General features: G+C 38.3%; 1 protein-coding gene across 1 annotated transcript in view; it reads left to right on the top strand.

Moving 5' to 3' along the window:
• The window catches only part of SLK (STE20-like kinase), a 65,991-nt gene that overhangs the window by 30,768 nt on the left and 22,469 nt on the right, over positions 1 to 12,754 (top strand). The window contains 7 exon segments of the mRNA XM_006880178.1: positions 1,647 to 1,695; positions 2,335 to 2,484; positions 4,934 to 5,006; positions 5,166 to 5,360; positions 5,871 to 5,952; positions 8,810 to 8,938; positions 9,702 to 10,563. Of these exon segments, the coding sequence (XP_006880240.1) occupies positions 1,647 to 1,695; positions 2,335 to 2,484; positions 4,934 to 5,006; positions 5,166 to 5,360; positions 5,871 to 5,952; positions 8,810 to 8,938; positions 9,702 to 10,563 (1,540 nt within the window).

Raw genomic sequence — 12,754 nt, 5'->3', positions numbered from 1 at the left:
GCTGTTGTGCATAGGGTCGCTATGAGTTGCAAATGACTCGACGGCACATAACGACAACAACAACAAGCACCTAAAAATATTATAAAAGAGAAAAAAAAACCAGGAAGGTATACAATTTGTTAAAATATGCTACTTTTAAAATAATTTGGCCTGGTGACAAAGAGCTGTGCTGTAATCATGACGGCACGTGGTTTGAAACGACCAGCAGCTCCCCAGGAGATGGATGGCCAGTCTCCTTCTGTGCTATTAACTGCCTCTGAAAACTCACTGGAGGGTCAGCTCTGGGTCAACAGTAAACAAGAACAACAGCAGCAATAGTTATTATCAGTATAGTGCCTTCTCATATGTCTGGCACCAGCAGAAAAGTTCCAGAAATTCGAATGAAATGCCACTTCAAGACAATTGAATGCATAGTTTTTTTTTAAAAAAGTCTTTGGCTTAAAAATACCTGTTTTCTCCATTTTGGAAGCTAGAAGTTTGAGTTCAGGATCTGTAGGGAGTTGAACGGCTAATCCAATGGCATACCTCTCTGGTGGTTTGAATCCTCTAGTACTTCCCTTCCTGGGATTTATAATCTCAGAAACCCAGTGGGGTTTGTTCAGAGATTCTGGGCGAAGACTCTTGAGGGGAAGGTCCTTGTCTCTTTAGTTACAGCTCCTCAGCAGTCTTTATGTCAGTTGACATCAGTCTTCCCCTGTGTCTAGGAGATTCTCAGTGAAGGGACCCCAGGTCTGCTCTGCTCTACTCCTGACTCTTGGTGGTAGTTAGGTGCCTTGAGATCTTTATTTCAGACCACTGCAAAGAAAAATTTGGAAAACTGTGAAGGACATTCTAGTGAAAGAGTTACACATTAATCAAAGTAAATAGAAAATTGTCACTATGATAAAGTCTAAGAAGGAATGGAGTCTTGCAAGAGGAGTCAAAAAAGGCATTCATCAGGAAGTGGTAATTACTAGGATCTCAAGATTTTATACAAACACGCACACACATACTCTTTTCTCTCTTTTGTACTACAGTCTCTATATGTGCACATGCTTTGGGCATATTGCCAGGAGAGGCTTTCCCTTGGATAGGGACATCGTGCCTAAAAAGGTAGAAGGATGATGAAAGCGAGGAAGACTCTGAATCAGATGAATTGACGTGGTGACCACTGCATTGGGCTCCAGTGTGTCAGAGATGATGAGGGCGACACCAGGATAGGACAGGGTTCAGTCTGCCATTCATAGGATTGCTGTGAGTTGTACTTGACTTGCCAGCACTGAAAACAACAACATACACATTTCCAGGGCTTAATCCCAGTAATAAAATGAAACACAGTCAGTCTCTTCAATCACAGTAATTACCTTTAAAATCTTTGATGAGGCTCTGTAATGAATGTATAATACTATACTGAATAAAAGATCTGTACTTGAAGCAGGAACTCTGAAAATGTCTTGAGCAAAATGCACATGACCATAGTGGTTCCTTTGTGGTTTCTGTAATCTGTGTCATTTAAGAGTTGTAACTCTTGACAGAGAAAATGCTCACACTCAGCATATTATTCCCATAGTTTGTATCATTTAATAGCTTTCCTATATCTTTATTGTTGAAGAAAAAAAATAAACTCCACACTATCTTTGGACACATGCTCTTTTATTTGCATGCAGATTCTCATTGAATTTTGTGCAGGAGGAGCAGTGGATGCTGTGATGCTCGGTAAGTACTTTTTATTCTTTAATATATAGTGAATAGAAAGTAAGTAACTGAAAACATTTATCATATAGCTTACTGCTGAGTGAAGTTTAGTAAATGGAATCAACTTAATAATCTTATATTTTTTAGATAATTGTTCTCAAATTCAAAAATTACTCTATTGAGTAGAAGATGGCAGGAAAGCCATCTTTATGGATATTTAGTTCTTCGAAACAAATTCTTTGTGATTTTTTTTAAAAATTAAATTTTATTAATTTTAATGAACATTTACAGAGATTTTGGGTTTCCATTCATTCATTGTTGCACTATTTTCTCTACCCTCCTCCCCAGTTCGTTCCTCTCCCCCCCTTGAAAGTCTGTTTTAATTGTCCAATTGCCACAGTGCTTGTCAAAGCCAGTTCTGATTAATCTCCTTTGTCAGTGTGTCCTTTGCCATTCCCTATCACTCCTCCCTGAGAGAGACTTCACCCTGATTCATAAGGAAAAGGGGATGGCGTATTCTCTTAGCTACTTCCTGCTGAAAAGGGACGCTGTGGGTTTCAGGGTGAAGATCTTCTCTCACTACTACAAAGGGCCCCTTTGGTAGCTTGCTCATGTGATTTGTTGTGTTAAAATGTGAATGTGTTTGCTTTTTCCTTATAGAACTTGAGAGACCATTAACTGAGTCGCAAATACAAGTAGTTTGTAAACAGACTTTAGAGGCATTAAACTACTTACATGATAATAAAATTATCCACAGAGATCTGAAGGCCAGCAGCATTCTTTTTACTTTAGATGGAGATATTAAATTGGGTAAGTTTAGTTATTTAAATAAAGTGTTCATATTTGTGCTTTCAAATCTTTTTCCCATACACATGTGATTTACGGTTTTGTGATTCATTTTCAAATATATGAAACATTAAGAATGATTTCATGAAAAATTTTTAAAACTCTCCATTGGGTAAATAATTATCCATTAGCTTCCAAGATTGCTAAAGACAGGCATCTAGTAGAAAGGCATTTTATACTTTCTCCCTTTTTAATTGTGAGTTGAGTGAAAATTTAGAACTCATACTGTTTTTTCAATCATTCATATCCAGTTTAATTTTGTAACAATTCTCATATTCATAATTTATGATCATTCACTTATTGTATGTTGCCTTTCCTTTATCTGTCTTAATCCTATTTATTAATTTCCTATCACTGGTAATCAACCAAAAATGATTCTGTGACCCTTTCTTTAGCTTTTTATAAATGGTTTTATAGACTTCTTGTCCTTTTATGACTGACTTACTTCACTTAGCGTAATATCCTTTAGAATCATCCATGTTATATAGTGTTTCCCAAATTCCTTATCATTTTTTAGTGTCGAATAGTACTCTGTTGTGTAATTGTACTAATGGTTTCTTAAGCCATTCATCCATTATTGGACACTTGGGTTGTTTTAATCTCTTTGATATTATATATAAAGGCATTTTAAAGTCAAGGTAAGAATGGAAGATTTTTATTTTAAAAAACATGCTTTATAAAGGCTGATTACAGTTTTTCCCCCTTAAATTTTCATGTGTAGACTTAATGCTTCTATTAGCGCCATGCTCTAACCAACTGAGCTAACCCAGCTGCTGGCTTAATGCTAAATATAGCCTGTTTAGAATAAAATATATGAAATTGCTAGTTCAGCTTTATAGAATCTGATTTTCATTTCTAAGACTGAAGTTGATGTTATTTTTCACTCATGTCTGGCTTGAAACTGTGTTCCATTGATGGGATTTCATACTTGCTGTGAGTGCACCCCTGCCGTGGTGATCCTGTGTGTGTCCTAGGACAGCAGTGCCTCACAGGCTTCTCAATGGCTGATTTTTTTCCGAGTAGATCTTTAGGACTTAATTCCAAGGTACTTCAAGGTAGACATGATCCTGCAACCATTTGGTTAGCATCCAAGTGTATTAATGCTTTGTACCGCTGAGGGACTCCACAGAAATGGTACCTTGACTAACCTAACAAAATAACCGTATATCTGAAACTTGGACTTTTCTATTGTTGTAGACTCAGAACAGTTCATAGCTGACCCTCCGTTGGGTTTTTGAGGCTGGTATGCACATGGGCAGAAGAAAAGATGCCCGTCTTTCTCCCTTGGAGCCTGCTGGTAGATTTGAACTGCCAGAGAGGCTGGGCCTTTTGTATTTGTTGAATTCTGAAGATTCTCTGTGGAACGTCAGATAGGAAGCTAGTATTTTATATGCTGCCTGAGTAAGTCTGTGGTGCAGTAGCACTTTTTGGAACCCTCATGGTGCAGTAATTAAGCACTTGGCTACTGACTGGAAAGATCCCCATCAGCTCCGTGGGATAAGGCATCTGACTGTCTGCTCCTGTAAAGTTTGTTATTGGGTGCCCCCAAGGCGCCTCTGACTCGTGATTCTATGCAGCAGAATGAAACCCCGCCCAGCCCTGTGCCTTCCTCACAGTCTCTGCTGTGCTCAGCCCATAGTTGCAGTCACTGTGTCCATTTCTTTGAGGGTCTTCTCTTCTTTTCTCCTCTACTTGGTCAAGCATGTCCTTCGCTAGGGACGGACCCTCCTCAGAAAACCATCTTTGCATTGAAGCAGCACTCTGACTGCACTTCTTAGAAAATTCCTTGAGGCATGTCTGCTCTTTGACCTGGGGTCATTTGGCTGCACTCATCAGTAGTACTTTCTGCTACTACCAATGGCTAGCTAGGCTCCATGGTAAAAAGGTAGGGTTTTCAACCAGTAAGTACTGGTATCCTCTGCAATTTAAATCAGATTACATATGGTTCCCCATATTATTCTTTGTAGTATAATTTTATGAGGAAGTAAGACATGTGCTGAGCCATGAAGGGCTGTTTCTGGTTTTCACACTACAGAAAATGTTCTCATGCCTGTTGTTGTAATTGAAATATGAACATGTTTTGCCATTTGTTTGAAGTAGACTGTTTTCTACTTTAAAGTCCCCCCCCCTGCAGTTTTTGGAGTTTCTTTTTTGTTTCTATTTTGGAGTATTTGTAATCTCAAGATGCCCACAAAACAGTGTATTTCTTATGGAATATTTTATTTGGAAAATTTGTTTTGGTAAAGGGGAGGAAATTGATAGAGGTTGTGAAGATGATGTGCTTTATTTTGCTTCCCTTAAGAATTGCTTTATTAAAGTCTTGAAATGCTCTTCCTTCCTTTCTCTTTGTAAAATACAGTAAATTGTTTTTAAAAGATGCCATTAATGTTTTTGTATGATTATTTATTTCAAGCGGATTTTGGCGTATCAGCTAAAAACACAAGGACAATTCAAAGGAGAGATTCCTTTATTGGTACACCCTACTGGTATGTATGCACTTTTATGAATGACAGTATTAGTCATGTCAGTCATTATTATTACTCATTCCTGTTGCCTGTATAATTGAATGTACTGAATTGTCTTTTATGTGGTTTGCAATTGATCTTAAATTAACCGTCTTAACTTTCATTTCTATCTCTCTATAGGATGGCTCCTGAAGTAGTCATGTGTGAAACGTCTAAGGACAGACCATATGACTACAAAGCTGATGTCTGGTCCCTGGGTGTCACTTTAATAGAAATGGCTGAGATTGAACCACCTCACCATGAATTAAATCCAATGAGAGTGCTGCTGAAGATAGCAAAGTCTGAGCCCCCTACATTAGCACAGCCTTCAAGATGGTAAGCTATTCTAAGCCAAGCTCACTATGCGAATTTCCAGGGATGTTTAAGTATATAGTACAAAGATATGAATTAGAATACTGAATTTTGTTAGGTTTTCAAGACATACACATTTTTACAACCAAGCTTTCCCTTTTGAAAATAGGGTAGATTTGGGTTTAGCAAACAAGAGTTATTTTCTGTAGCTGAGACGAGGAAGCAGCATATGGTATAAATTTAAGATAAAAGGAAACATCCGGTGATTTTGGTATTCTTATGGACATCTAGCTGTATCCCAAGACTGTAATGGCAAACATGTATTTGTAGATCAAGAGATAAGATTTTTTTAAAATTGTTATTGTTGTTACATTGTGTTGTGTAGTAAGATCTTAACATTCTCATTGCTTTATTTTCATATGTTGAATTAATACTCCTAATTAATGGAAAAGGTGTAATTTTTCAAGGTGCTTGGTTTGTTTTTATTAACAAGAAGGTAAAATAGAATGTCTTTGTTAAAATTATATTTTGAAGGTCTTCAAATTTTAAGGACTTTCTAAAGAAATGCTTGGAAAAGAATGTGGATGCCAGGTGGACTACAGCTCAGTTATTGCAGGTAAGATGAGATTCATGTGACAGCAGCAAATCATGTGCCTATATATTTCATATCTCTGTAAATAGAAAATAGTTTCCAATTTCTTTCTTTGGGAGGTGAAAGTAAAGGCAGTTTATTAAAAAAGATACGTCTCGGAGAGAGGGATGGGCCATTCCCCAAAAAATAATAAAGAAGATATCAGATTCATTTAGCATGCTCCATTTACATTTGAGTTTCCTTGTGGACATACACACAGAATGACAGTTTCTATTAGATTGAGTTATTATATAGTTTGTGTTACTGTGTTTTAGGTTGACCAATTTTTCTTGGGAGAAAAGTCATGCAGTGGTGTCTTGCTGCATGCAACAAGTCCATCTGTGGAACCCACTTTGTTCACTGTCTCTACTTTTGAAGATGTTGGTCTGTGACAGAAATTGTTATGTGTTAAGGGTACAGAGATGAATAAAATATATTCTTACAGTCAGGACTTTTAGGATCATGGTAAATACGCAAATGCTTATGGATACTTTTAATAGAACACTAAAGCCTTTTGTGATTCATTTATTAAAGCCTTGGCAGGATTTCTAGAAATTGTTACTTTTTAAGAACAATGAAAATACTGCATTTGTTTGTTGACACATTCCAGTTGATATTTTGTAAATTCCTGATTTCACTGGGTTTTCACCATGGCTTTATTCCTGCTTTGCCATCTTCCTTCAAGACTATCAGGACCATTGCTCTTGATCATAGGTGGCCTCCTGAGACAGCTGAATGTTGACTAGTTCTTTTGGTAGAGGGATGCTGAGTGTTCCTTTCATTCTTTTCCTGCTTCCTGAGTCATCCAGTGGTTTGCCCATAGAATCCTTTTAGTACTACAACTTGAGGCTTGATTGTTTTTTCTTCCCTTTTTTTCAGTTTGAGAAATGCAAAGTGTATTCCTTTTGAATTTCTATTTCCAGATCTTTGACCATTTAATATATTCATTACTTTGCCTTCTTGACCTGCCCTTTGAACTGCCTTCTTTTAGTGATTCTGTGTTCAGGATCCTGTTTCAGAATGTCTTTTGACATTCTTTTTGGTTTTTTCCCTTTGTTTCTTGTTTCATATGACCAATTGATGGTCTTTTTCACAGTTGACCACTGGCTTTGTTCTCACTAATGATATGGACCTGTCTCTTTCCACAAGGGTAGTTGGTTTGATTTCTGTGGATTTCATTTGACAACATGTATCATTCCATTTATTTTGTTGAAAAAAGATACTTGCAGTGACTAAGTCATGGGTCTTGCAAAATTCTGTCTCCATCTCTAGATTGTTTCTATCACCCAAATGATATTTGTCAGTTTCTGTTTCCAGGTTTTGTGTTCCAATCAGCAAAGATTATCAAAACATTTTGATTATATGTGTGGCTAATTTTAGACCTCAGAATTTGGTAAAAATCCTCAATTTCATTATCTTTGGCATTAATAGTTGGTCCACAAGTTTGAATAACAATCATGTTAAGAGGTCTTCCTTTAGGTTTATGTATATTATCTTATGTATATTATCTTATCACTGACCTCATTATACTTCATTCAGTATCATCCTTGACATGTTCATATCGAGGATCTGATGGCATTCCTCTTTAGTTTGCTTTCCTGGCATAGTAGACAATGTGATTGTCTGATTTGATTCAGAATGACCAACACCATTTCATTTGAGCTTGCCAGGGAGATAGCGCTTCGTGTGTTGCATTTCATTTTTTGATGACTTGCCATCTTCCTGCTTGTGCATTCCACTTTCTGGTTACTAATGGATGTTTCCAGCTGTTTCTTTTCACTTTTGAGTCTTGTCCTGTCAGCAGATGATAGCTGTGCGGGCTGTCCTTCAGCCATCCCACTGAGGTGGACTCTCCTCTGAGGGGGCAGCTCTTCCCCGGTGGCATTTTGAGTGCCTCTCAACCAGAAGGGCTCGTTTTCTGGCAGTATGTCACATGTTTTACTGCTATTCCTAAAGTTTTTTTACTGGTCATATTTTCCAAAAGCAGGTTACCAGTTCTTCCTGCCTAGTCTCTTTTAGCCTGAGCCATGGGTGACCAGGCTGGTATTTGAAATACTGGTGTCATTGCTTCCAGCATCCCAGCATGTAAATCACCTGTAAACCACCATTGTGACAAACTTGACAGATGAATGATGGATTTTCAAGAGCAGAATATGAAATTTAAAAATATATAAAGAAGTATTATTGTTGAGTACCATAGAGTCAGAACCAACCCATTGCTGACCCTCCAGCAGGTCTTCAGAGGCAGTTAATTGCATGGGAGGAGCGGAGCGGCTGGTGTTATTGAACTGCATGCCTTCAAGATTGCAGTGCAGCTTCTTAACCACTAGGTCACCACAGCTCCCTTTAAAGAAGCATAAGTACCTGTTACCCAGATTGAATACATGTTACCATTTTTGTATCTGTCCTTCAGATTCTTTAGAAAACAGTTTATCCTGAAGGCATGTAGTTTGAATCCATCAGATGCTCCTCTGGAGAAGGAGGGGCAATCTCCTCCTGTGCCAGGTGGATCTGATTTGATGGTACACAGCAACAACAACAAAAAGTTATTAAAAAGAAAAAAGTTTAGATACAGTTTCATGCTGCCCCTATAGTGCAGGGGTCCAAGGTCCTCCTTTTACTTCTTTCCTAGAAGAAGCATCTAATGTTACTCATAAATGTCCTGTCCATACATTTACTTTTGTACCACATTCAAAGTCAATGTCATTACTCTAAAGTCTGTTCCAACTCAGAGTAACTCCCTAGGACAGAGTGGAATTGCTCCAAAGAGTTTCCACATTACACTTGAGTATTCGATGTCTTTGAAACTTACTTGAGTATGCTGCTTTTTAATGATCCACAGCATCCTTTCGTTACCGTCGATTCCAATAAACCAATCCGAGAATTGATTGCTGAGGCAAAGGCCGAAGTGACAGAAGAGGTTGAAGATGGTAAAGATGATGATGAGGAGGAGGAAACAGAAAATTCTCTGGTTAGTATTTAGAAGGGAAATATCATTGAAGTAATTTAGAGTTCCTTTAAGAATTGCTTAAACTCATGCTCTGTCAGTTGTACTGCTTACTTTTTTTTTGCTTACTTTTAAAAATACCATTGATCTTTAAAGTATGTTTTAAACGTAACATAAATTATCTTGCCATGTGAAATGATTCACTAATGAAAATGAATAATACTGAAAAGGACTTTTTACCCGGGGAGAATTTTAAAACGGTTGTAGATATAATTCATTATGAGCTGTCAGAAATAAACATTTTAGTTATTAAATGGTTGGCCTGTAGACATGCATGGAAATAAGGTTATCTTTGCAAACATTTTGTCATGTTTTAAAATGGAAACCTGACATGATGTTTGTGCCTTTCGGTATTAGTTGCTAACTAGAATTTGCTGTCTTCATTTGAAGCAGTGCCTAAAAGTCGTTGCTGTTGACTGCAGCTCTCAATAAGACAGTAGTTGTCCCTAACCTTTAATTTAAGAGACAGAGTTGATTAACTAGACTGCTCCTCATTAGCCATTTTTAGTTTAAGATTTTTAATTTGCTAAATTATTTTAATACCTTCTTACTGAATGAAGATATTGCATCATTTTTCACACACACACATACACATAAGTAATGAAACCTCATTTTGATTACCGTCTTGGCATCATGATTTCACACTACAAATGTATACCTGATAGTTGTCCAGTCACTATATATTAATAATGCTTTTACTTATTCTTTTTTTTTTTTAATTTTTTAGCCAATACCTGCAAGTAAGCGTGCCTCTTCTGACCTTAGTATTGCCAGCTCTGAAGAAGATAAACTTTCACAGAATGCTTGTAGTCTGGAATCCGTCTCGGAAAAAAGAGAGCGTCCGACTTCTGGAGATAAATTCAGCAGCAAAATTCTTGATGAAAAACCCACTGCTGATGAACCTGAGAAAGCAGTGGAGGGCGTTAATGAACGTGCTGATGGTTCCCAGTCGGAAGCTGCAGTTGAACTTCAAGCTAAAACAACACTGATCGAAGAGAGTGAGAGACAAGAGAAGAGGCCCCGGCTTGAAAAGCTGCCTGATGCAGACCAGGCGACCGTGGGTGTGAATTCAGTCAATGAAGGAAAAGAGGAGAACATAGTAGTAGCTTTAGAAACAAGTATAGAGCATGATCTGAAACCTAAGGAAGAAAGGAATCAGGAAAAGCAACCAGTAATTGAAAATCAGCTTATAAAATCTGATGACATTAAAGATACTGCCGTTCAAACCAAGGATTTAGTTTCTCAAGAGACTGGAGAAAAAGAGGCAGGTATTCAGGCAGTTGACAGTGAAGTTAAGCTTATGAAAGACGACACCCAGGAGACGGTGGGAGATGATAAAACTCCGAAAGATGTGGTCAGCGATGTAAGCAGCGTGGCAGGAACCAATGAGTTGGTAGGCGCTGCTCGGCAGACAGTTGAAAACAAAGCTGAGGATTCTCAGAGCAATGATGGGAAGGAAGTGGTTGACACAGACCAGGAGTTCATCATCAGGCCCAAGGAGGGGCTTGAGACTGGCAGCACTGAGGAAGTTCTTAGTAAAGAAAGAATCGAGACTAATGAGAGAGCTGAGAAATCTTCAGAAAGTAAAAGTGAGGAACCACTAGTCAACAGTTCTGAGAAGATAGTGGTGACCAGTGAGGAGCCAGGGGCAAATGAAGTTGAGGAAATCACTGAATCAAGTAGCCCTGGAGAAACAGAGGTCAGAAGTGCAGTGATTGATATGGCTCAGAAGACTTTGGGAAGTGAAACTGGGGATGTTCATCAAGCCACTGCTCAGACGGACACAAAACAAGAAGAAATCCCATGTGACGTGCCAATTAAAACAGAACCTCAAGTTCCAATAGCTTCACAGCCCAGCAAACCTCAGCCTGTTCTAATACCCAGTATTAACATCAACTCTGAAGATGCAGAAAACAAAGGCGAAATTGGTGCTTTATCAAAAACTGAAATTATGTTGCTGCCGGAATCTGAAAATCATAAGGAGAATGATACTGATTCAGGCACTGGTTCTACTGCTGATAATAGCAGCATTGACTTGAATTTATCCATCTCCAGTTTCCTAAGCAAAACGAAAGACAGTGGGTCAATGTCTTTACAAGTAAGTGCACTTGCATCCTGGCTTGGTTTTTTTCTGCTTTGTCATTTTTGGCAATTTAGAGTTTATGTGAACTGATGTTTTGAAAATAAAACCTCACTGAACCACTGTAGTGTTAATTAAACCTTGTAAACTTTTCTCAGGCCTGTGGAGATGTGACTTAAAGAACCAAGCAGAGAAATTGTGACTGTAAACTTGGAGTCTTTTCTGCGGACCTGTGTGATCTGCTGTAGAGATGCAATCTTTTTTGTAGTGTTAAAGTTAATGTATAGCAATGAAGGAGGTCCGTTAATATCATTATTTCCAGTTTAAAAGATTATGCATTTCCAGTCCTAGTACTGCCAAAGGAAAAAAGCAGTCTGCCTTAGAAGAAGTGCAGAATGGCTTAACTTTGTGATTTTTGTCAAAACGCGCAGTCCTTGGAGACAGACACCACACTTGGTAAAGTAGCAGGCCATTGACAGGAGAAGCCTCAGTGAGGCACATAGACGCGGTTGTGACAACAGTGGCCCGTGCAGATTGGCGACCGTGAGGGTGGTGTAGAGCCGGGCACGGTCTTCCTTCTGGCAAGAAGTAGATAGTCCTGGTTGTTGTTGCTGATTGCCGTTGAGTCGAGGATGACTCATAGCGAGCCCATGAATACAGGCCTGAAACCCTTTCACAGCCATCACTGTTTATCGAAGTTCAGAGAGTTTCCGGAGGCATGCTGTTTAGGAAGTGGATGCCAGTCCTGGTAGTGCTTAAAAACCACCCGAGAATCTTTTTCAAAATACAAATTTCCACGCCCCCAAAAGAGTTTTTAAGGCTTGAACTCCAGGAATTTCTTTTGAATATTTTTGCCAGTAATTAGGAAACTGTGAAAACCAGTATATCTGATAATTCACAGTGTGAAAAAAGGAAGGGAAAAAAACCCCAAACCCAATTCTACTGTAAAATGTGTAGTAATTAGTCATTTGTGTGAATTGCTCATTACCGCTGTGTCTGTCATGTAGGACAGTAACAGTTATGCATTTACATCATCAAAATGGATTGTTTTTGAAGAGTTTTTACATCATTTACTAAATTGTGTAAAGGAGACAAGGTTTACTGTGACATAGCTAATTCCAGAGATGAGCTGTTGCTCGGTGCTGTGGAGCCAGTTCTGGTGTGTGGGGCCCGTGTGGCAGAACACAGCTGTCCTGCAGGAGTCTTTGGCTTATGAACGAAGCAAATTGCCAAATCTTCCTCCTGCAGAGTGACAGGGTGGATTCGAACCAACATTCTTTAGGTTAGCAGTGAAGTGCTTAACCTTTGTGCCACCAGTACTTCTCTACACTTGAGTATTATTGTTTTGTGTTCATACTTGATAATGGCATATTCATAGTCTCCGTGGCTGTTTGGGTTTTAAAAAGACTATATTTTTCAGCTCTTAACATTCCCTGTAAAGACTAATTAAAATAAAATCTCACTTAGGAAACAAGAAGACAAAAGAAAACATTGAAGAAAACACGCAAATTTGTTGTTGATGGTGTTGAAGTGAGTGTAACAACATCGAAGATAGTTACAGATAGTGATTCCAAAACTGAAGAATTGAGATTTCTTAGGTGAGTCGAGAAACAACATAATTAACAGTACTTGTGACTTCCTTTCAGCTTCTGCAAACTCTGAAAAATGGAGGAACTGGGGTAAACTCCTGACTGATTTTG

This window comes from Elephantulus edwardii, unplaced genomic scaffold, assembly GCF_000299155.1.
Source record: "Elephantulus edwardii isolate Elephantulus edwardi_28Jun2011 unplaced genomic scaffold, EleEdw1.0 scaffold00006, whole genome shotgun sequence".
NCBI lineage: Eukaryota > Metazoa > Chordata > Mammalia > Macroscelidea > Macroscelididae > Elephantulus > Elephantulus edwardii.
Note: the sequence above shows the minus strand (reverse complement) of the source record. Positions and strands in the feature narration are given on the sequence as shown.